General features: G+C 39.8%; 1 protein-coding gene across 4 annotated transcripts in view; it reads left to right on the forward strand.

The window, feature by feature from the left end:
* ACAP1 (ArfGAP with coiled-coil, ankyrin repeat and PH domains 1) overlaps positions 1-25,161 on the forward strand; it is a 280,144-nt gene that overhangs the window by 211,583 nt on the left and 43,400 nt on the right. For 3 of the 4 annotated variants that reach the window (XM_078776245.1, XM_078776246.1, XM_078776247.1), the window contains exons 10-12: positions 12,717-12,838; positions 13,300-13,351; positions 18,346-18,446. In XM_078776245.1, coding sequence (XP_078632371.1) covers positions 12,717-12,838; positions 13,300-13,351; positions 18,346-18,446 — 275 coding nt within the window. The remainder of the gene's footprint in view (positions 1-12,716; positions 12,839-13,299; positions 13,352-18,345; positions 18,447-25,161) is intronic. The other variant, XM_068113073.2, reaches the window with a different exon arrangement.

Consider the following 25,161-nt stretch of genomic DNA (forward strand, 5'->3'; position numbering starts at 1 on the left):
CAGCACCGATCTTGTATCGCGAGATGCGTATATCTATCAACAGCACCGATCTCATATAGCGAGATGCGTATATCTATCAACGGCACCAATCTTGTATCGCGAGATGCGTATATCTATCAACAGCACCGATCTCCTATAGCGAGATGCGTATATCTATCAACAGCACCGATCTTGTATCGCGAGATGCGTATATCTATCAACAGCACCGATCTCCTATAGCGAGATGCGTATATCTATCAACAGCACCGATCTTGTATCGCGAGATGCGTATATCTATCAACAGCACCGATCTCATATAGCAAGATGCGTATATCTATCAACGGCACCAATCTTGTATCGCGAGATGCGTATATCTATCAACAGCACCGATCTCCTATAGCGAGATGCGTATATCTATCAACGGCACCGATCTTGTATCGCGAGATGCGTATATCTATCAACGGCACCGATCTTGTATCGCGAGATGCGTATATCTATCAACAGCACCGATCTCATATAGCGAGATGCGTATATCTATCAACGGCACCGATCTCATATAGCGAGATGCGTATATCTATCAACGGCACCGATCTTGTATCGCGAGATGCATTTTACAAAGTTAAATAATAAATAAAAATAATCTTAACCGAACCAACAACGCCGCATATGCAACCATCACAAGTCCAGCAACATCGGCGATTTCGGCGATCGGCAGTTTACGGGATCGTTTTCTCACACGCCGACTCTATATAGCTATATATTCCACCGTATATCTATCACCGGCACCGATCTCGTATAGCGAGATGCGTTTTACCTGACAAAGTTACATTTTAAATCACTAACACCAGAATGAGAATCCCAGCCTCACATAAATAAATGCAAAGATACACTTAGATATAAAATCACAAGATATGGTAAATTTTGTCAGATTTTACTCCAGATTTGGACATTATTTAGTCTACAGCAACCAATCCTCATATCCGAATCCAGATTTTGATGATATGCTTCAATTATGTAATAATAATCGATCGTGTTTCCAAGGCAAGGCAAGTTTGAGTAGGCCAAAACAAAAATGGCGGCTTAAGAACAAAGCGAGGTGCAGTGGGCTGACCAAGATGGCGGGCCGCTATATTGGTAAGCCACCACGTGGGGTTTTTCATATGAGCACCTCGTTAATCATCTTCAAAAAGGAGGTTATAACACACACAAACACCCAGTTTTTATCCTTTCAATCAGTTGGAGGTGTTGGTGTTGGGCTAGCGGCTAGGGTGCTGGCTTAGGATCCTAGGATCCTGGGTTCGAATCCCGGTCGATTGCTGAATTAACGCCAGGGGGGTTGACTCAGCCTGTAATACCTTCCGAGGTTGGCTAATTGAGTACCAGTTCACTGGTAAATCCCTGTTTGTCGTTAAAGGCAGCAAAAAGGGTTGGCGTCAGGAAGGGCATCCAGCCATAAACCATTGCTTCAAAAAGGGGACCAAAAAACAACAACAACCACGGTTCCCGAAAAAGGCCAACCCCCGCTTTGCGGGGAAAAATGGCCGCTAAAGGTGGTTTTTTTTTGGTTTAAAAAAAAATCTGTTGGAGGTCCAGGTGTATGCATACAAAGGTTGGGGCCACTAGGTTTCATGGTTTTGGAGTTATGGAGGAGACAGATGGACAGATGGACGGACACTGCCTTTTATTATTATAGATGGAGAAAAAAAATAAAAAAAATAATAACAGAAGGCATTAGTTTTCAGCATGCTCTCATGTATGTAGAGTACTGTGCAAAATACTTAGGACATGTTGAAAATAAACACTTTATTGTCCCATAGGCACTTTTTGATGAATAAAAGGTGTTATAATAATTTTTTGTTTCTTTCAGGAACATGATTAGAATAAAACCTTTTCTTTATGAAAATATGTCAATGTGACAATATAAATGTCTATTTTCAATATGTCCTAAGACTTTTGCACAGTATTGTATGTAACTTAAATTGTGGTAAAAATTTCACAAGTGGTAACAATACATGTGGACCACTTCAGTGCAATAATTTCTGTCGTTGTGACATTTATCAACATACAGTTGCATCAACTCACTTAAGTGGAATCAGATATCCTTGTTACATTTTATTAAGGCATACATTCGACCTCTATTAACTCAGTACTCTTCATTGATTTTGATGTTATATATCGCTTTTCACCCGATCTCTCAATGGTGAAGAATCACTTAAAAAATTAAATAATTCTCATGTCCGAATCCATATTCAGATCTTCACCAAAATTTAATCGATTCGGTATTGTCACACACCCAACCACCCAACCACCCAATACACCCAAACAATACACACCCAATATTGCCACCAAGTTTCATCCAAATCCGTCCATAACTTTTTGAGATATTGTGCTATTTATCGGTTTTAACCCGATCACTTAATGGTGAAGAATCACTTATAAATCAAAAATTCTCGTATCCGAATCCATATGCAGATCTTCACCAAAATCGAATTGATTAGTCCTTGTCACACACACAACCTGTCCAACAAGTTTCGTCCAAATCCGTCCTTAACATTTTGGGAATCCATTTAATATCGTTTTTGGCCCTATCTCCCAATGGTGAAGAATCACTTAAAAAATTCTACTAGCCGGATCCGAATCAGGATCTTCACCAAAATCTAACCATTTCGTCCTTGTCACATGAAGTACCTCTCTGCCAAACTTCGTCCGAATCCATCCACAACTTTTTGAGATATTTTGTTCACAGACAGACACACAAACAAACAAATGAAAAATCACTCATAGAGTGACACTTTGTATAAGAGAACAAAGTAGAATGGCACTCTGTAGAGCATCCTTTTAACCTCATCAGATGAAAATTGACAATTTTAGAAATTTGGCCTATGTTGACTTTTTGGCCTATGTTGACCTTTTGGCCTATGTTGACCTTTTGGCCTATGTTGACATTTTGGCCTATGTTGACCTCAAAAATAGTTGGTGGTCGGTTTTAGCAAACTGATATGCAAATCCTATTCAGATTTCAAGTCAATCAAATGAAAATTGAGGATTTTAGAAATTTGAAAAAAGTGGTTGACCTTAGGCCTATGTTGACCTTTTTGTCTATGTTAATCTCAAAAATAGTTGGTGGTTGAATTCATTTCGCTGATATGAAAATGCTATTCAAATTTCAAGTCAATCGGATGAAAATTGAGGATGTTAGAAATTTGCAAAAAAAGTGGTTGACCTTTGGTCTATGTTGACCTTTGGTCTATGTTGACCTTGTGACCTATGTTGATCTTAAAAAATAGTCGGTGGTTGAATTCAGTTAACTGATATGTAAATCCTATTCAAATTTCAAGTCAATCAGATGAAAATTGAGAATTTTAGAAATTTGAAAAAAGTGGTTGACTTTAGGCCTATGTTGACCTTATGACCTATGTTGATCTCAAAAACAGTTGGTGCTTAAATTCAATTTGCTGATATGTAAATCCTATTCAAATTTCAAGTCAATCGGATAAAAATTGAGGATTTTAGCAATTTGAAAGAAAGTGGTTGACCTTGTGACTGAAGTTGACCTCAAAATAGTTGTTGGTTGAATTCAGTTAACTGATATGAAAATCCTATTCAAATTTCAAGTGAATCAGATGAAAATTGAGGATTTTAACAATTTGAAAGAAAGTGGTTGACCTTGTGACTGAAGTTGACCTCAAAATAGTTGTTGGTTGAATTCAGTTAACTGATATGAAAATCCTATTCAAATTTCAAGTCAATCAGATGAAAATTGAGGATTTTAACAATTTGAAAAGGGTGTTGACCTTTTGACCTATGTTGTTCTCCAAAATAGATGGTGGTTGAATTCATTTAGCTGATATGTAAATCCTATTTAAATTTAAACAGACAGGGGTGAAAACATAACCTACATCCACCTTCGGTGGCGGAGGTAATTATTTTACAGCCAGAAATATTGCTGTTTCATTGATTGTATCACAGGCATTTATTGAACCTTCTAACAGTACCTCTTGGCCGAATGTTTGTTGACCTGTATTTTATTGACATTTTCTCCAACTGTAAATTGTAAAACAAGTTTTAAGAAGGTTGAAATCAATATTTTTCAACATAAAATCTCCTTCAATGCCAGAAAAGTTCCTTTAACATTTATCTGCGCATGCTCACATCTTCCAGAAGAGTACATGTTGTGTGCTGGTTGTCTGGGAAAATATTCTAAATTCTTTTATAAAAATAAGCGTGGAATCGGTTGTCATGTCAATTTATAAATGCCTTCTTTGAATCTGCCAATTTGTAAATATTTTAAAGGTCTTGGCTTGGCAGTGACATGAGACTGCAGTGGTCTGGAAAATCAAAGAAACAAAAATGTTAAGTGATTGGCCATGAGTTTGAAATGATTATATCTTTAAGTATCCATAGTATTAGTTTTTCTTCTGGTCATCAAAATACTCTTCCACAGGATGCAAGGAAATTTAAGGAACTCGGAAGGCACAGGAGGAAACAATTTGGCCTTGACCGCTTTTTATCAACATCACATGAATTTAATCCCTATGTTTATTGACTTAATTTCGGTGGAGATGTGCAGTATTGGGGCGGAGAACAGTAGGGCAGGCATGGGGACATCACTAGGGTATTTAAAAAAAATGCGGCTGTTTGGTGAAGGGAGTTGCATGGTGAGGAATGAATAAACACCAACAGCACATTCCCGTTTTTGATGAGACCCTCTCACTGACATCACAATCACTACATGTACACAATTACCCATCAACATATGAAGAATTTAGTTCCAAAACGACATAAACACCAAATTCAAAATGTTGGAGTTTCTGCCACAAAAAGTTCATCAAAGGGGAGCTAACAGTAGTCATGAATCCATTTGTTGTCACATCACCATAAACACTATCATACAGCACTGTAATTACACTGCTTCATTCCAAAACGGCATAAGCTCCACGCCAGTTTTTTCACAAATTGACATTTATCCCATTTATTTGTATTTTTCGACAGAAAGGTTAATACAGGATTGCACCAGAACAATACTATTCTGTGCTACGTTACCATGGAAGCGTGTGTATGTATACGGTGAAGACTGGCAGGCATTTGCTTTTAAGTTAGCCACACAGGCGTTTGTGAAAGGATAAGGGTCGTTCACGATCAGTGATGCCAGAATGCTGGAGCCTTAATAGTGACCATATTGGATTCAAAACAGTTTACACAGGGCACTACTGTTACCACAGTGTGCTGAAGCATGGGAAGAAGTGGGTTAACTTTAAACCTGCCCCACGTCCAACGCAGTCAACTGTAAAACAGGCCAAGAAGTGCAATTATGGAGAATCTGCTCAACAAAATTGGTGCGCCAGACGATGTCAAAACATTCTAAAGAATCTAAAGCTTAGCCTTGATGCAGACAATTGAAAATGCCAATGAGAGCGAGAGCGATTAGTTCACTCAGACTGATATTAGATACAGTAGCATCTATCGAGACCACCTTCTAGCCTAAGAGAAGTTGAGGGTTTGAGGGGAGGAGGTGGGAGGGAGAGGAGGGGACACTATTTAATGGGCAAAGTTGATTCAAGGTCTTTACAGAGGAACTTCCTGATCTCAATGCTGGTGTTATTTTTACAAAAGTGATCTTGATGTGAGGTTCTGCTGTAGTTTTTGTGATGCAAAGTTAAAACAGAAAGGTAAGATCTTTGACAATTTTTATTGGACATAACTTGGTGGTCTGATTAAAGAGGCGGCCACTTTAAAGAAGTTCTCTTCACGAAAGGTGATCTTTGTTGAATTATAAAAGAAAACATTGGTACATTCATACAGAATTAACACTTATCTCATGATAACAAAATGCACATATGGATTCGTTGGATTTAGAGGAAAATGGGACAGTGGATATATGGAGTTTTGAGAAAAAAACAATAAATAATAATATATATATTTAAAAGTAAAAGTTCTAGATTTTGTTTAAAGACTTGAAAATAATTTATTAGTTTCACAATAAATATTTAAACTAAAAAAGTAGTTTTTTTTACCCTATTTTCCACAGTAGTAATTGTCATTTTTCTCAAAATAATAAAAATGGAATTATAGCATTTTGGAACCTAGATATTATCCAGGCTACCTACTAGTCCTGCCAATATCGCCATGTAATCCTCTATCTCCAATGAATCGTGGTACCCCCTGCTAATCACTCTCAAACTTTTCTTTCCAAAAGAGAAAGTTTGCAACGACCCAAAAGAGAAAGCAGTGCTATCGTAGTACTACTGCCCAAGAAAAAGGGGGTTCCCAGGTTGAAGCTATCTACTGTTTCTGCTGAGACCATTTCATACGTAAACTACTCTCTGAATAAAAAGACCCTTGACTTACTCCCACTCTAACTCTCCTTGACTTGGTCATTGGCCAAAAAGATACTTCTATAAATGTTTATTTCAGTCTTGCAAACAGGAAATGAACAGAGAGGTCCAAATCTGGTAAACAGATGGGATGTGGAAGGATTTCAAACCTCATTTCTGATGCTTTTGCCGTTTCCGTGTGAAAGAGGGGCACCGACTGCATTGTCATCAGAGAAATGAAATTCCTTGATTGAAATTGTACATTACAATTATTCTCTTGGAATCCCAAAATATTAGCCAATAACATTTTCTGGCCATGGCTCTGAATTTAAGACATGGAGGAAAAAAATTGAGGTGTTTTCAGGTCATACGTCAATGTTATTTGGATTTGTGAATGAGATGGCAAATCTACATTTCCTCGTGAGTTACAACATGGACAAAAAACATTTTAGCATCTCTTCTTGTTCCTTTGTCGCATTTTGAATACACCTCTTGCAGACACTTTTTCAAATCCCAAGTACATATTGTGAAGTGTCTTACACCTCAGTAGTGGAGGTTGTAGTCAAATTGTCTTTTCCACTTTAGCAACATTTTCATCACGATACAGATGTGATCAGGCTTCCACTCCTTGGCTCATCTTTGAACCCTTATTCTCTTGCTTATACTAATTGGTGTGAACATGAACATCCTCAGCGCAAGTATAAACCATATTGGAGGAATCCTCATAGCATCGGTCCTTTCTTTGTGACATGAATGTATCCTGGCTTGATTTTCACATGAATAAATTTATATTAATGAGGGTGACCATTTATTTATAAGTAAGAGTTGCACAAGAGTTTCAAAAGTGAAAATGTCCAAAAAGAGTTTCATTCAATGCATTCAACGCTTCAACGACTTTGAAGAGTGAATCCGTTCCGCTTCCGGTCCGGTATGAAGAGGACGCAGGCGTCACATGCTCGCCGCTTCTTCGACCGGGCCACTGTCAGTTGCTTTCTTTTTTGGTGGTCGTGCGGATTATTTGGCCATTGAGTCTGCCCTCTGCATAGCCCCGGCTCTGCTCCCTGCTTCGCCTGCCCGGCTCCTTCGCCTGCTCGCTGTTTCCTTGGGCGCGCTCTCGTGGGTTGTGACCATCGCAGCGGTTTGGTGGCGGTTTCCCGCCGTGATCTAGATTTGTAGCGGTGGCGGTCGATTTCCGCTGCATTTGCCGCTTTGCCGTGATCAACCTTGGCCTCGTGCCTGCCCTCTGCTTGGTCCCGGCTCTGCTCCTGGCTTCACCTACCTGGCTCCTTCGTTTCCTCGGGCCCGCTCTCATGGGTTGGGACCATTGTTTCACCTCCTCAACCTTGGCCTCGTCTCGTCTCTCTGCCCCTGCCTGGCATGGCTTTGCGGTACTCCGCCGCAAGGCTCCTTCTGCTCAATACCCGCTCCACCCCATCATGCATCTCTGCCATCAAATCAAATGGACTCCTCCGACGACCCAGGTACATTCACCGTGGCTCCGGTCGTAAGTTTGTTTATTTGCAATCAGGTCACTCCATCCCCGTCCTCTGGTCGGCTCAGCGCACTCTCACTCTTCGTCCCAGCGCACCTGGTCACAGCAACGCACACGATCGCACCTCCTGCCTACGAACCCTGGCTAAATCACCTGAATTCATCCCTGCTGTTCAAAACAACATCAAGCTCACCCTGTTCAACACCCGGTCCCTCAACACCAAATGCCTCATCCTGAACGAATACATCCTGGATAACAAACTGGACTTTCTCTGTCTCACCGAAACCTGGCAACAACCTCTGGGCTACTACACACTCAACCTCACCACACCCAATGGATATTCCTACGTCAATAAACCATGCTCGGAGGGCCGAGGTGGTGGAATTGCCGTTACTAGGGCATGCCCGTACTATATATATATCTAAAATTATATCCCCCCCCCTCTATTTACATGAAATGGTTTGGTCCAAAGCGAACGGCTTGCGAGTGGTGACAATCCCCCCCCTCTATTTACATGAAATGGTTTGGTCCAAAGCGAACGGCTTCCGGAGTTTGGTAAAGAAATCGCCATCGCGTGCACAAACGCGCAGGAAAGCGAATGAATCGCAAATTCGTTTTTATTAGTTTTAAAACATAGTTTAACGCCAACATAGTTTGCAAACATGAAATAAATGAATACGCTCTCAAATGTGCCATCCGAGGCAGAGTGTGTCCGCCACGTTCGGCACACGCGATAGTTCGCTGCTCTCTGATTGGTTGAATCGTTTTTTGGACATAGCTCGGTAAGTAATTGTCCGATTAATATGAAACCTTGAAAAGGCACATCCTCGGGTCCCCAGCAATATACCTGGCAAGTTAAAAGTATATCGGACCCGTGGTTGTCGAGAAACAGCGGTCACAGACAAACGTACAAACAGAGATTACTGGAATTATAGATAGATATCCACCGTCAAGACATCAAGACCAACCTCATCTCCATCTCATCTGCTCCATCATTTGAACACCTGGCTTTTAAACTCTCTGGTCGCACGCAGTCAGTCATGGCTGTCGTCTACCGCCCTCCCAAACCCCACCCATCATTCCTGTCTGACTTCTCCTACTTTCTGACCCAGCTATGTTCCCTCTCCCCCTCAATCCTCCTCCTTGGTGATTTCAATATCCACATGGACTCCACTGACTCCACAATAACCACTGACTTCACTGATTTACTCACCTGCTTTAACCTCACTCAACATGTCGACTTTCCTACCCATATCCGTGGTCACATTTTGGACCTTGTCTGCTCCACTGGATTAAATTTGCACCATCTCTCTGGCTCCGACCTCACCCTCTCTGACCACTTAGCCATCACTCTGACCATCAACATCCCCGCCCCAACACCAAGGCATTATCGCACTATCAACTTCCGTAAGCTAAACGCTCTTTCACCTACCTCATTCTCATCCACCCTCTCTGAAAAAATGTCCACTTCTCCCTTCATTGACCTCCACACCCCTTCCGACCTCACTGACTACTACAACCACACTCTCTCCTCCTGCCTTGACCAGCTTGCGCCTGTAAAAACCAAAACGGTTTCTTTCACCCATTCTGCTCCCTGGTTTACCCCTGAACTCTGCCTGATGAAAACTCGTGCTCGCCAACTTGAAAGACTCCGCAATAAAACGGGTCTCACAGTTCACTCCCAAGCCTACAAGGACCACCTACAACACTACAAAGATGCCCTCTCCCGCGCCCGCTCCGCCTACTACTCTCAAATTATCCACTCTGGCTCCGGAAACCCAAAAGCACTCTTCTCGACAATAAACAAACTCCTCCGCCCCCTGAACACCACCACCCAGTCATTCACAGTAGACAACTGCATCTCCTTCCTCTCTTTCTTCCAACGCAAAATTGACAACATCTACAACAGCTTGACCACCGCCGCACCCACTCCCCCTCCAACCACCTGCCCCCCCTTGTCCTGCCATCCCCTGTCTCGGTTCTCCCCAATCTCCCCTACTGACCTCTCTGAACTCCTCATAGGAATGAAAACTGCCACCTGCACTCTTGACCCCATCCCCTCCAGCTTTGTCAAGGCCGCCCTCCCTGCTCTCTCTCCACTTATCATTGCAACAATAAACTCCTCCCTGTCTACAGGCATCGTCCCACCTTCCCTCAAAATTGCTGCTGTTACCCCCATTCTAAAAAAACCTGGTCTAAACCCTGACACCCTAAACAACTTCAGACCCATCTCCAACCTACCCTTTCTGTCAAAAGTTTTGGAACGCGCTGTAGCCACTCAACTCAAACATCATCTCTCTGCCAATAACCTGTATGAAACATTCCAATCCGGATTCCGCTCCAACCACAGTACTGAAACTGCTCTCCTCAAAATCACCAACGACCTTCTCCTCTCCTCTGACGCTGGCAACCTCAACATTCTCGTCCTCCTCGACCTCAGCGCTGCCTTTGACACCATCGATCACACCATCCTCCTCACCCGACTTGAATCCACCTTTAACGTTACCGGCACTGCCCTCTCTTGGATTAAATCATACCTCTCTGACAGACGCCAGTTCATCTCCATCAATAACTGCAAATCCCCCACTGCTCCCCTCCCCCAAGGTGTCCCCCAAGGTTCAGTTCTTGGCCCCCTCCTCTTCATCCTTTACCTGTCCCCCCTCGGTCACTTAATCCGCCGTCATGGTCTCCAATTCCACTGCTTCGCCGATGACATCCAGCTTTTCATCTCCACCAAGTCCGTCTCCACCGACACCCACTCTATCCTGACAAACTGCATCACTGAAATAAAATCCTGGCTTCAAATCAACTTCCTCAAGCTTAACTGTGATAAATCTGAAATAATCATCATTGGCCCAAAAACGCTCACAAAATCCACCCATAACTTTGCCCTCAACATCGACGGTATCCCAGTATCCACCTCCCCTCACATCCGGAATCTTGGCGTCATCTTTGACCAAACCCTTTCCTTCGACAAATACACTAAACAGATCACAAAGTCAGCCTTCTTTCACCTGAAAAACATTGCCCATCTCCGCTCATCCCTCTCCTCCACAGCTGCAGAAACCCTCATCCACGCCTTCATCACCTCCTGTCTGGACTACTGCAATAGCCTCCTCTATCGTTCACCCTAAAAAATCACCAATAAACTCCAATACATTCAGAACTCCGCTGCCCGTCTACTCACCCATTCCCGGACCCGTGACCACATCACCCCCGTCCTTTACAAGCTTCACTGGCTCCCCATCCCCCAGAGAATCCAGTACAAAATCCTCCTCTTGACATACAAAGCCCTCTATAACCTGGCCCCATCCTACCTGGCTGACCTCCTCTCCAGACACACTCCCACCCGCAACCTCCGCTCTGCTGGTTCCAACCTCCTGACCCCCTCCATCCGGACCAAATTCAGATCCTGGGGGGACAGGGCCTTCTCCATCGCTGCTCCCACCCTCTGGAACTCACTACCTCACACCATCAGAGACTCCTCCTCACTCACCACATTCAAAACATCACTAAAGACCCACATGTTCAACACTGCATTCAACATTCAACCCACAGCATTTAACCCCTGACTATCTCTTCTCCTTCTCCCTCCTTTTGCTTTAAATATTTCCCTATTGATTCTTGTCTTTTTGCAATTGTTGTTTTCATGTATTGTTATGCATTATGTTTTCCACTCTGTCAAAGCGCCTTTGGGCTTCTGGAAAAGCGCTATACAAAATAAATGAATTATTATTATTATTATTATTCATGCAACAAACGTCTTTAAATGCGATATCCATAAGAATCAAAATCTACTTGCCATGTTTCATATCGGCTTAAAGCTTGATCACTGAAAGAGACAGTAACAGGAATAGATAATGGTGTAGGGTGCTCTTTGTTTTTACTATTACTGGCTTTGTGACTCATAAATATGTGATAATAACAATTTATCCAAATTTATCATCTCATACATTGTAGTAAAAAATTACAGCTATAGGTTTTGCCTATTGTTATTTTAAGGTGTATGGGATAAAAAAAAGGGCGTTAATTCAAATTCACACCAACATTGTGAGATGTACAGACATTTGTACTGCCTGTCACAAATGGCAAGCAAGGCAATACAAACACAGAAGATTGAAGGGGTAACGGCAGTTGTGTGCACTGTGGCATGCCAATGAAGTTCGAGCCTGCCAGCTTCCCATTGGTTGCCTGCCAACCAATGGAAGGCCGACAACCTCCATGAGGCCAAGATTTGCTGCAATAGTGTCGGTGAGGCCAAGATGGAAGGCGAATCACCGCAGAAATCTAGGTTGTTGGCTGGAGAAAGCAATAGGAGAAGTCTGTGGCTGGAAGAAACGAAAAGGCAGCAGGAAAAACAAGGGGAAATTTTGGCTGTGCCTCAGAGGAGCAGGTTGAGTGGATACAGATGGTTGGACTTTCAAGAAAAGGGGATAAAAATGGTGTTTCTTTGTAGATTTTTAATTTTTTTGTTCTTACCTCAAGTCTTGCAGCTGCTGAGTTACAAACAAGAGATTGAAGCTTGATTGTTGTTTTAATTCCTTTTGAGAACGGAATTTAACAGGGCAAATATGAGGCAGCGTTTTCTCCTTTGCATTGTCTTGGTAAGAGCTGAAAGCTTCTCCTATGTGCATTGCTTTTGAGCGGTCTCCTTGCCAACCGTGGATTGCACTAATTGCTTCTTCGCTGTCTTCGCCAACCCTGATGTTTTCCTTCTTTTCCTCCTGACCTTTAAAACAAGCTGTGCACGTTTCAAATAGTCCTTGAAGCTCTTGTGTGTTTCGTTCGGCTCGGCTCTGAGTGTGGTCATCTTCTGCATTTAAAAAGAATGACTCTGCGTGTGTTCTGAGCTGTTGGTGTTATAAAGATACAAAAAAACGAGAACATTTGGGAGCTTGAGTTTGCAGATGTGATTGCAGAACTGAGTATAGTGTGCGTTGCAGGAGATATCTGATGATGGCAAGATGGATGTGAACCTGGACTCGCTGACTGGCATCGTGATGGAGGGATACCTGTATAAACGGGCCAGCAATGCATTCAAAACTTGGAACAGGTGATTGCCTGACATCTCGTGCCAAGTTGTCATTTGGTCCCTATTGTCAAAATAATTTTGCTCTGATAATCCAATGATGATAATCATTGGGCTAGTTGGTGTTGTCACACTGGTGTTGGGCTAGCGGCTAGGGTGTCAGCTTAGGATCCTAGGATCCTGGGTTCGTAATCCCGGTCGATCGCTGAATTAACGCCAGGGGGATTGACTCAGCCTGTCATCCTTCCGAGGTCGGCTAATTGAGGACCAGTTCACTGGTAATTCCCTGTTTGTCGTTAAAGGCGGCAAAAAGGGTTGGCGTCAGGAAGGGCATCCGGCCGTAAAACATTGCTTCAAAAAGGGGACCGAAAAACAACAACAACCACGGTTCCCGAAAAAGGCCAACCCCCGCTTGCGGGGAAAAATGGCCTCTAAAGGTGGTTATAATCCAATGATGATAATATTGCCTTTGCTTTCTTTTCCAGGCGCTGGTTTTCCATCCAGAATAATCAACTGGTGTATCAGAAAAAACTCAAAGTGAGTCCGGTATAGCTGCACGAGATAATAATATAATGTGTTGTTAGACAATGGAACTTTAGTCCTTGTAAATGGGAGTCAAAGCTGTTTTTAGTGGAAGATCTGTGTTGTCCAGTCAATGATGAAAATGGTACTGCCGGATCTCATTACTACACTAATATACCGAGCGAAGGGATTTGCAGCCGAATGATGTTTCAAATTCTCAAATTGCATGTGCAAGTCCTGCCGCGATGGGGGCAATCATTCTGATGAGTGTGCACTATGCCTCTAGAAATCAACACGCCACACTTGGTTAGTGCACACCCTGATTTAATCCGTGAGTTACTGGCAAATTCTCAGCAATATATGCATTGTGAAAACATTGTGGTGCTCTCGATGTGACATTCAGAGAAAGTGACCGTGACTCAATTGAAATTTAAGGAAGCCTTTGGATGTGAATACTGATTGCCCACCACACTGCTTGCCAATAACAAGTCTCCTCGATCTCCAGTATATTCTACACACAAAGCACGTTTCTTGCTCATGCCTCTAAAGCTTTGCTGCTTCTGCTAGGTCCTCAGGGTCCTGAGACTGCTTTGGAATAGAGGTATTTGAGGTCATACATGGCCTGGAGAAATGCCCAAAAACTGCCAGACAGGCTCACCGATCTGATTTAAAATATTTGCACATTTCCTGAACTCGAATTTCTTGAAAAGAGAGGCCACTCATGTTTGACTTGTCGAGAACCAAATGTAGGCCAAGATTTTGCAATAGTTATGTTGGCTGCACATTATTAACATTTCACTCATGTTTCTTGGTGAATACAACAACAACAACAACAACATGCATTTTAAGGCCATTTTCCCTGCTAGAGCGGGGGTTAGCCTTGCGGTCCCCATGACAATCTTCTCCATTTTGCCCTATTTTCTGCATCTCTCCTTGTTAACCCCCTTGCCCGCATTTCTTCTTCCACCATCTTTAGCCAAGTCTTTCTCGGTCTTCCCCGTCCTCTACTTCCTTCTACATTAACTTCCATCACTCTTCTCAACCAGTCACTTTCATCCTTCCTCAATACATGACCAAACCATCTCAACCTGTTCCTCTTCACAGCATCAATCACAGGCAATATTCCCATCATCTTTCGCAATTCATCATTTGTCTTCCTCTCTCTCAACGATACTCCGCACATCCATCGAACCATTCGCATTTCCACCCTTTCCAGCCTTCGTTGCTGCTCTACGTTCATTACCCATGTCTCGCTCCCATAAATCATAACACTTCTCACACATGCAGCATACACCTTTCCCTCAGCTTCAGCGACACTTCTTGGTGAATGTATGAGAATAATCTATTGATGACTATAACAACGCTGCAATTATGGATCAATATGTCGTCTACGACAAAGTCGATAGGTGCTGTTAAAGCCATATTATGTCCTTCCGTCAATCAGTCCTTCCTTCCATCAGGCAATGGATCCATTAAACTCGGCATGATGATTCATGATGTCAATGTTTTTAAATTTAAAAAATGTTTTTAAAATTATTTAATATCTTTATTTATTTGGTTATTTTTAAATTCCTATCCAGGTGGTGAGATGATTCGCTAATTCACTCAACATGTAATCTATTATTGAATGTCCATCACATATGAGATTCCATCATGATTCCAGCATCAATGTTTCTGCATTATTTAATTTTAACCTCCTAATCCTCTTAATTGTACCTTTTAATGTAAGTTGAGATTAAACATTACTTAATTTAATTCTGAATTAAATTTAACCTCTTAATGTCATTCAAGCCTTCTTGCTTTAAAGAACGGGAAAGAAAGGGGGAGGGGAGAACAGAGAGTTGGGGTGAGGGCAGAAAGGGGACAGTCCTTTTAGTCCTTTTAGTCGCTTTTCGTCCTTTCACTGGCGGGGTGATTAATCAAAGTGTGTGCCGTCCCTCGGATGGACGTTAAACGGGCATCCCGTCTGCCTGCATTCGTTGGTGGACGTTAAAGATCCCATGGTGTCCTTTGTGAACAGTAGGCGAGCTATCGCCGGCATCATGGCTAAATTCCAAATTCCTCCCCTAACTTCAGTCAAACATCAATCAGGCCAGCTGGTTCGTGAAGTCTTGGGCCAAGCTTCCCCCAGCTGTCCCCACAATAATGGTGGGATAATAGTGGTCATTAAAGAAGAAGAAGACTCTTTTAGTCCTTTATAAACCCGTTCAACACTTTGGACCCCTTTGTGCCCTCTTAAGACCTTATAGACCCCTTAATATCTCATACACCCCTTAATACCCCTAAACTCCTAAGAACCCAAAGACCCTTTATAACCTTAATACCCTTTATAATCTTAACACCCTTTATAACCTTAAGACCCTTTAGAACCCAATACCCTTTAGAACCATAAGACCCTTTATAACCCTAACCCTTGAAGATTCTGAAGATCCTCAAGACCATTTATACCTTATACTAATTGGTGTGAGGTGTGAACTCAGTGGAGTGCACAAACCCCCAATATCCTTAAGATCTTTAAGACCCCAAAACACCCCAAACACCCCTAAGATTCTTTAGACCCTTTAGAACCTTCACTTTATCACCTAATGCAGCCCGACTATGACCACCCTCCATCGGGAGACGAGCGTCTATCCTTTTTGGGACTATTCATTTTATTAAGCTTCCCACGATAGCATAGGGGAAGGTTTATTGCTGTTGTAGATTTTGTTTCTACAATTGGTGCCCCCAATTTTTAATGGTACCATAGACTTTCTAAGACCCCCAGGAGTACTACACCACCATTTAGGAGGAATAAAAAAAATAATTAATTCTTATTATTTTCTTCATGCACTGTCAACACTACAAATTTACAAACGGTATCAATTTCTGAGCCATATCTCGGAGCTGGTGGGACCTTTGGAATGAAATTTTGCATCAATAATGTGAATAGAGAGTGCGTGGGTTTAACCAAATATTTAAAACCATGACCTAATTACTTTATCGTCATTTTAACATTTTTCACCATAACTCGACTAAAGTTTGTCTGATTGAAACAAAATTGCCCTCTTTAAATAACTTAGGGCAAGGCGCATTTAAACTTAATTTACCTCATACCTCTCTCGGTTAAAGGTCATGGTCCTCTACCCCTTGGAGTAATAAACAACCATGTAGGATTTTCTCCCTTTTCTTCTTGCAATGTCCAACTTCCAGAATGGAATATTGTATCAATAATGGAAAATGAAGTATGCAGGGTTGATGTAACTTTTTTAACCTCGGCCTAATTTTTCATGTCATGACTCAATTATAGACGTTTTAACATTTTTCATCACAACTCGACTAAAGTTTGTCCAATCAGAACTAAATCGCCCTCCCTAGATAGCCTAGACCAAGTTGCATTTATGCTTAATTTATATGATACCCTTCCGAGTTAAAGGTCAAGGTCAAATGGCGATCTGAAAAAATAACATGTTTTTTATCATCACTCAATTTTGCCAATGCAGAATCTCAAAGACCGCTTGGCCTTCCAAGATGTTTTTGCATCATAATAGTGGACCTGCACAGAAGTTGTGCACCTGATACTTGATTTGTGTGTTTGACCTACTATTTTCGGATTGTGACCTAATTGACGAAAAACACCTTTTTTATCATATCAAGGACAGAGAACTGTTTTTGATGGGAGTCATAGCTGTTCTTCGTGGAATATCTGTATTATCCAGTGTTTAGTTAATGATGAAAATGGTGCTGCTAGATCTCATTACTACACTAATATACCGAGCAAAGGGATTTTCAGCCGAATGATGTTTCTAATTCTCCAATTACATGTGTAAATCCTGCCGTGATGGGGAACTGAACTGAAAATTGAATAATATTCCTCTGATTTTCATGATGTGAGTTTTATGGATAGACTGTAGATGGGGACACATTTTCTTAATCTCCACAATCTATCCCGAAATGTTGACCGTCATATGGTGGTCTGAACAAAATATGGCCATCATTGGATTGTGGGTCAATGGTAAGTCGCGGGTGATCGCTTTGTGATCGCAAATATCTAGTTTGTTATTATTATTGCTTGATGTGAAAGTGAACTTTCTTGAATAACTAGAGCAAAATTTGCATATATATGAGTCCGCAATTCTGTAGGAGATGCGATCTTGTAAAATGTGGTTCTTATCAATTGATTTAAAATTATTAGCCCATCCCCTGCACAGCAGGAGATGGGGTTTTGCAATCACTTATGTGTGTCTGTCTGTGTGGTTGTCTGTCTGTGCGTGTGTGTGTCTGTCCAGGCCATAACCTTTTCCCCATTTGAGCTATTGTTATCAAATTTTCACCAAACCTTTATTATGATAATAATTAATTTTGTTAAAAGTTTTGAATTATTTAAAAATTAATAATTTTGTTAAAAGGTCAAAAGGTCAAAGGTCAGCCTCACATAAACTCATCAATTTCCAATTGACCTGAAATTATTTAAATTTACAATTTGAGTTTTGTCATAAAATTTTCAACTAAGCTTTATTATGATAATATGGAGAAGGCAAATTCATAATTTTGTCAAAAGGTCAAAGGTCAAGGTTGCGTAAAATCACCAATTTTCATCAAATTGACCTGAAATTTTAAGACTTTGCATATTGGGTTACATAATTGGTTCACCAATCAAAAGCTAGAACCTGATTATTTTTTAGATCTAAAGCTCAAAGGTCAAGCCTGCTTAAATCATCAATTTTTGTTTTGTATTTTTATTTTAACTGTTTTCGTTATTTTGAACATTTGGAAGAAGAAGAGGACGTCTGAATACAAACGGACGCGGATGGGCTTTGCATTTTCAGATGCTTTCTAGTTTACATTGTGCCATGGATTGTGAACTTCATTGAAACTTGCAGTTCTGCCTTTTAGTCCCACTCCACCCTGTATTTTATATTTTGCAACATTAAAATAAGAGAGATTGCAAAATCTGTCACGTAAGTTGGACTATATAAGGTGATTGATTACCTTATTGACTACGTGATGACTGGAATTATTCTCAATGCCAGGATTCTCCAACTGTGGTGGTGGAGGATTTGCGTTTGTGCTCCGTGAAACCATATGAGGACATCGAACGCCGTTTCTGCTTTGAGGTCGTATCTCCTGTAAAGTAAGGGCCCATGGAGTGCTGCATATCCACAAGGAATTTTCTAACATCTTCACCACACTGATGCTTCTGATTTGATTCAAAACACAAATGCACACAAAATCCGAACAGGTGAAAATATAGAAATGCATTCATTACCACATGGTTAATGATAAACTGGGGTATAAAAGGAGGGGAGGGGATAAGATTGTCTTTGACTTCAGACTTGTCTCTGTTTTTATCTGCTTAAAACTGTCATTTCGTTTTACAGGCTGTGGTACAACACACACAACACTGTTTTTGCTTGTGTCTCGACTCCATGTCCATGTTAGAGTGTTTGCATGCATGCATGCATGTTAGTGTGATAATGTGTGTTCTGGACAAAGTCACACACACACACACACTGCCATTCCATGAGAAAACGCACTCCATGCAAACACAGTTGTGTGACTCTGTTCTCTTTTGAGTTTATGAAGAATCAAAACATCAACGAGAAGTGTGGGTTTAGGGAAATAGGGTGTAGGGAAGTGTTTTAGTCCCCCACAAAAAAATAGAAAAAAACAATTTTATTTCTTCAAAATGCCACAATGATCTTGGCGATTGACCAAAACGCCAATTGACGATCTTGCTGTTGTTGTGGAGAGTGGGCGGGAGCTGCAGGAAGTGCTGGGGGAGTGGAAGGAGGTGTTTGAGAAACATGGACTGAAAATGAGCATGGAGGAGACAGAGGTGATGCCAGTTTGGCGGCAGAGAAAAGAAATGAATATGAGGTTGGAAGGGAAAGAGATCAGACAAGGAAATAGGTTTGAGTATTTGGGGTGAACAGTGACCGGGGATGGTAAGTCAGAGGCAGAGGTGCGGAGGAGGATTCAGGTGGGTAGGAATGCGTGGAGGAGAGTGGAGGGTGTAATGGCCGACAGAAAGATTTCAAGGAGATTGAAAGGGAAGGTTCTGATGTCGTGCATAACGCTGGCATACCTTTACTGTATGGAGACTGTGGCACTGACAGAGAGACAACAACAGAGGCTGCAGGTTTGCAAGAACAACTGGGTCAGGGGATTGCGGGAGTGAAGAGGGTGGATAGAAGGAGAATGGATAAAATGATGGAGGAGATTGGTGTGCAGATGATCTTGACAGGGAGATTAGTGAAATGCCGGCTGAGATGGGTTGGACATTTGGTGTGGATGGGCAAAGAGAGAATGGCAAAGAGAGCGGATAGATTGAGGGAACAATGTAGGAGGAAAAGAGGTAGACCACGGTTGAGATGGAAGGATTGTGTGAAGAGGGATATCAGTAAGGTGGGGTGGTTGAAGAGTGGAGAGAGTTGGTTGAGGACAGAGGGGAGTGGAGGAGTATTGTGGTCAAGGCACGGCAGGAGTTTAGTGCCATTGAACCTCATCCCTTATAAAGGGAAGAGGATTAGAACATCACTGGGGAACCCTGGGCCTTGCTAGTGAAAGATAAAGAATGAGAGAAGGATGGAAATAACAGTCAGGATGATTTAGTGCGTTGTATATAAAGAATGTGTACAATTAGAAAAAATAATTGGTGTGTGTGTTCCAGACAGTCAGAACATCAGTAAACTATAACAGCACTCAGTGGAGTGCACACCTCTCCAGGGTTGAACAGTTTATGTTTTGTATCCACTTATAGGCCAGATCTGGATCCGAACCTGAACCAAAATCGAATCGGCTTGTTCTTGTCTCCTAACCAACTCATCCACCAAGTTTTGTCATAACTCTTTCACAACTTGTTGAAATATTGTGCTATGTATTGTTTTAGCTCCATCTCTCAATGGTGACTAATCACTTTTTTAAAAATCAAAAACTTCACGAATCCAGATCAGGATCTATTACAAAATGTAATCAATTTGGCCTTGTCACACACCCAACCTGTCCACAAATTTCGTCTGAATCCGTCCACAACTTTTTGAGATATCCTGCTCACAGACAGACAGACAGGAGTGAAAACATACCCCCCATCCACCTTCGGTGGTGGAGGTAATACGTTTCACATTACTGAAGTTCTTCATTTAGGCCTACATCAATTTTGAGGTTTGCTATTAACACAAAGTTAAGTGTAGTGTGTTCTTGGGTGTTATACAATTACTAGTAGTGTAATAATGTTGCTTCTGGGACACCTCCGTTTAACATGGGAAATCCCTATCTAATGTCATTTACCCCCTTGTCTTTTTCAAAAATCATAAACACCTCTATTTCTCCCACCCTCATCTTTATGAACCTTTTGTCTGTAGTACCTATCCTTAATGTTGTTCATTAGACCACTCAAACACTACAAATATTTGTTTTCTCTTATAGACCTATCATCCTTCTTCTACATATCATCTGGCAGATTAATCTTTGACCCACTCAAACATTGACCCATTCACTTCCATATTAATTTTTCCCCTCCCTCATTGCCCCTAAACACCTCTATTTCTCTCACCCTTTTCTTTACGAACCTTCTAACCTTTTGACATGCTATCCTTATTCATTAGACCACTTAAACACCTGTGATCCTTCTGACCTTATGAACCTTTTAACCTTTTACTCTTAATATCATCTGGTGAATATAACCCACTCAAACAACGACCCTACAAATATTTGTTTATGTGTGGGAAATAATTTAATTCTCCTACAACTCTCCTCACCGTCTAATACATTAACAAAAAATATGTTTGAGTTTGGTTCTTTATTAAGATATTTTAACTGAGCTAAGATAAAATGGTAAACCTCCCTCAATGTTCTTATTTGAGCGCCTCCAGTGCCACATACCATTTTTAAATTAAAGTATATATTTTCCTGACAACCATCAAAGTTTTCCGTCCACTCAAAAATATTTCCATCTTTTTTACCCAATTCACCGGTATTTAAATTAATTCTCTTATTTGTTTTGTGAACTTTTTTACCAGTTGCCTTTTCAATTATACCTATTTGATATTTTTCACATTCATTATGTTTTCCATTTATATACCAAGGTTGATTACACCTCCACTCTTTAGTCTGGTTGATACTTGGTTCTATCATTTATATAATAGTAAAAAAGGCGGCGGTAGCCCGTTAAAATCCCCAACCCCCCCCCCCTTTTTAACTTATCACTTATATATATCTTATCACTTATATATATCTTATCACTTATGTATATCTTATCACTTATATATATCTTATCACTTATATATATCTTATCACTTATATACTTATATAACCATAAGGGAGACTATCAATTCCATTTTCTAAAATAAACCTCTTATCATCAAAAGCCCCCAATGCTTTCTTATTTATCTCTTCTGAATATAATTGATGTTTATAACTTCTTATTCCATTAATCTTTCTAAACTCTTCTTTCTTTGTTGTTAAACAGTTATAATAATCCTTAAAGTTTATTGTTTCTTTAATAACATTTTTCTTTACACCTTTTAACTTCTTATCAGTCTTTTCAACGTTATTCACAATGTATTTATAAGCATAAGCCTTTGACCTCAATCCCACAAATTCACTCATAACATTTCCTCCTAATTCATCCTTGAACTTTCCAATCACCTTTTTATTTTTAGAAGAGAACAACTCACTCTCTGGACTGTAATTACTCGTGTCATAGATATTAATGTCTCTTTTCATGTCTGAATAAACATCGTTGGTATTAATTTTCAAAATAAAACTATCTGTATCCATATAAAGTAGATTAACATCATTTTGATATTTCTTCCTCAAGTTATTATAAAAGTAATCATACATTAATGACTTTGATAAATCAAGAATTGTTGTTCCAATATAAATAGGTTTGTTCATTTCAATACTCTCTTTAATCAAATGGATCGCACAAAAGTTCTCAGTAAAGACCTCAGCTCGAGTAAAACTCGGTCTATTAATTAATTTTGATGCTTGTTCCCAAGATGTTGATAGTCTGATATTTTGTCTTTTCCTCACATTCTCCATAGTCTTACCAAAGACCGCATTATTCATTAATTTATAAAAGTCTTTCTCAAAATCTGTTTTTGACTCTGTTCTTCTTTGTGTATTAAAATCAATGTACCCCTTTAACCAATGACTTTGATTGAACTTTAGAACCCTATGGATCTTCTCTACTCTTAGACCTTTTGATAAATATTGTCGCAAATTTCTTTGGTGTAGAACATAATTTTTCTTGTTATATAATGTAGTAAGTAATTTTTCTGTTGATTCACCTATATCAAACGATCGTTGATAATCACTCAACCATTCTTTCTTTGGACTTTCTTTCTCACAAGCAAATGGGAGATCTTTGTGTAGGTTATGGAGTTCCTCTGGATATTTTAAATCAATTTCAAAATAATAACCAACTTTTTCTTCATCCAATTCTTTTTGTGTAGAGATACATACATCTTGTAAAACGTTTTTGTAGTCTTTTTCCTTTACCCATCTAAGTTTTCCATAAGGAAGAGCCTGAGACATTGCCCAGCCATACAGGTTGTTCGCGTCATAGTACATCAAGTAAGAACTCTCTTTCGTTGGATCATAATTTGGAAGATATTTGTTATTTGCTTTTGCGTATCTACTCGAGCAGACTTGTGAAATTCCACCTCTTTTTGCCTTTTCAATCATCAAAAGCATATCAACATCGATTATCAAATCCAAATCTTGTTTTGTCATTTTCAACATCGCACTCCAGGCCAATCCAGGTGCTGTGTAGTAGTGAGCAGGATCCAATCCATATCCAGTGCGACAAACAGATCTAAAGGCTTCAAATACATCGGCCAATAAAAGCACATCAGTTTTGAGATACAAATCGTGATACTCGCCAAGATTCTTGATGTTATATTTTTCCCAAACATTTTGTGCGTGTACATAATCTTTATCAGATATATGACTATTATTTAATTTGTTATAGAAATTTTCTTTTGAAGGAAGTTGTGTTTCATTGAATCTCTCAAATGAGTCCATATAGTCATAGGGGTAAATTCCCTTTTGTGTTAGAAAATCTTTATCTAAAAAATACTCTGAAAGACATGGAAACTCTTTTAGATTTTGAACCAAGTTAACCAATGGACTTGCCATGAATTTAAATGTATCAAGAAATCTGATATGAGTAATAGGAGATGTGTGAATTGTTTTTGTGAATGAAATGTATTTCTGATCCGTGTTTGGAATTGCTGAGATACTTCCAGAAGTCTTTGAGAGTTCCTTGATAAATAGATGTGTATCATAATGAGCGTTGTTATGAAGAAAGACAGGAATGAAAGAGGGGAGTTGATAATTAATATTACAACTTTGATGAGCCGGACCTCTATATTTACCAGTGAGATGACAATGGTCTCTAACCTTTAGACCTTTACCAATTTTCTCCTCACAAATATGACAGACATTGTTTTTTATAAATTCCCTTTTTTCTTTACTTGTTAAGGACATTGGTTTATTGGTTTCTCTCATTATCTTGGTTAATCGAACACAGTCTTTTTCTAGTCGTTTCACAAACTCCTCTGGGGTATTTGAGCCTCTATACATCTCTAACTTGTTATATTTATCACCAACGGATGATTTGATATAATAACAAAAACCACAAGGAGTATGTTTTTGATATTTATTTGTGTATGATTCTTTTGGATCTTGAGAAGCAGTATCAATTTTTTCTAAAATACTTTCAAAATCAGCATATATAACAAATGGATGTTTGATCTTTTTATTTTCATCTTTGAATGTGATCTTTGAGCCTTCTTTAGGCATATTGATTACCGTTGATTTATGTTCGCCACAATAATTTGAATGTTTATCTAATCTTTCTTGTGAATTGAAGAAGTTAAGACAACGCAAACAAATATATATTTTATTTGTTCTCTTACAGACTTGTGGTTTTATTAATTTAGCAATATCTTTGATGTATGTATAATGTGAATTTTCGTCTGAATTAAAATATAGAAGATTAATATGAGTTTGTTTACAATTGTCAGAAAGCTTTAAAACCTGAATGTTGTTTGTTTCTGTTAGACCATAAACATTAACTGATAAATTATTCATCTTTTCAAATTTAGGAATATCATTTAAAGTCATCGGAAACTTTAGATCTTTCGTATTTAATGTATTCTCATATTTTTTATAATGAGATACTCTTTCATCATGAAAATGTGGAGGATGTAAGTGTGCTAAAATAGACCAGAGAAAACATTTATTGTCTTTATTTTTGATATTGATAACTGCTTTTCTATTTTTGATAACACTGGGTAAATCAATGTAAGAAGAAGCTTTTAGAGGATCTGATTTAAGAATATGAATGTCTATGTAAATAATTTTTCCTATATTGAATCCACTTCCTACGATTGAATTATCCACATCTTGCTCTTGTTTAATAAGTTCATCATAGACTCCTGATGTTTTAAAATCTTGATATGAAGATATAAAGTGTGGCTCAGTTCTCATGTATGGTGCATCTATAACTCCTTCATCCTTTGTCATTTCTAATTTTACTCCCATATAAAATTTAAGTGGTTTCATTTCCTTTAGTGTTTTTTCAATCAACGTTTGAACAGCAGGTTTAACTATTTCTACAGCATCAACTATAGACTCTGGTTCAGGAGGTTTGAAGTTAAAGACTCTTATTTTAATATGTCCTTTGAATGCTCCATCAGAGTTTTTAGTTGTGATAAAATTTGATAAATGTAGATTTGTTTTAAGATGTATTTTGAAGCCTTTCTTGAGGATATTTTTATTACATGTAGAACAGTGTTTTGTTTCAGGTGGAAGAGGGGAAAGTTTGTTTAAAATGTTGT

This window comes from Myxine glutinosa, chromosome 4, assembly GCF_964187855.1.
Source record: "Myxine glutinosa chromosome 4, kmMyxGlut1.1, whole genome shotgun sequence".
Classification (NCBI taxonomy): domain Eukaryota; kingdom Metazoa; phylum Chordata; class Myxini; order Myxiniformes; family Myxinidae; genus Myxine; species Myxine glutinosa.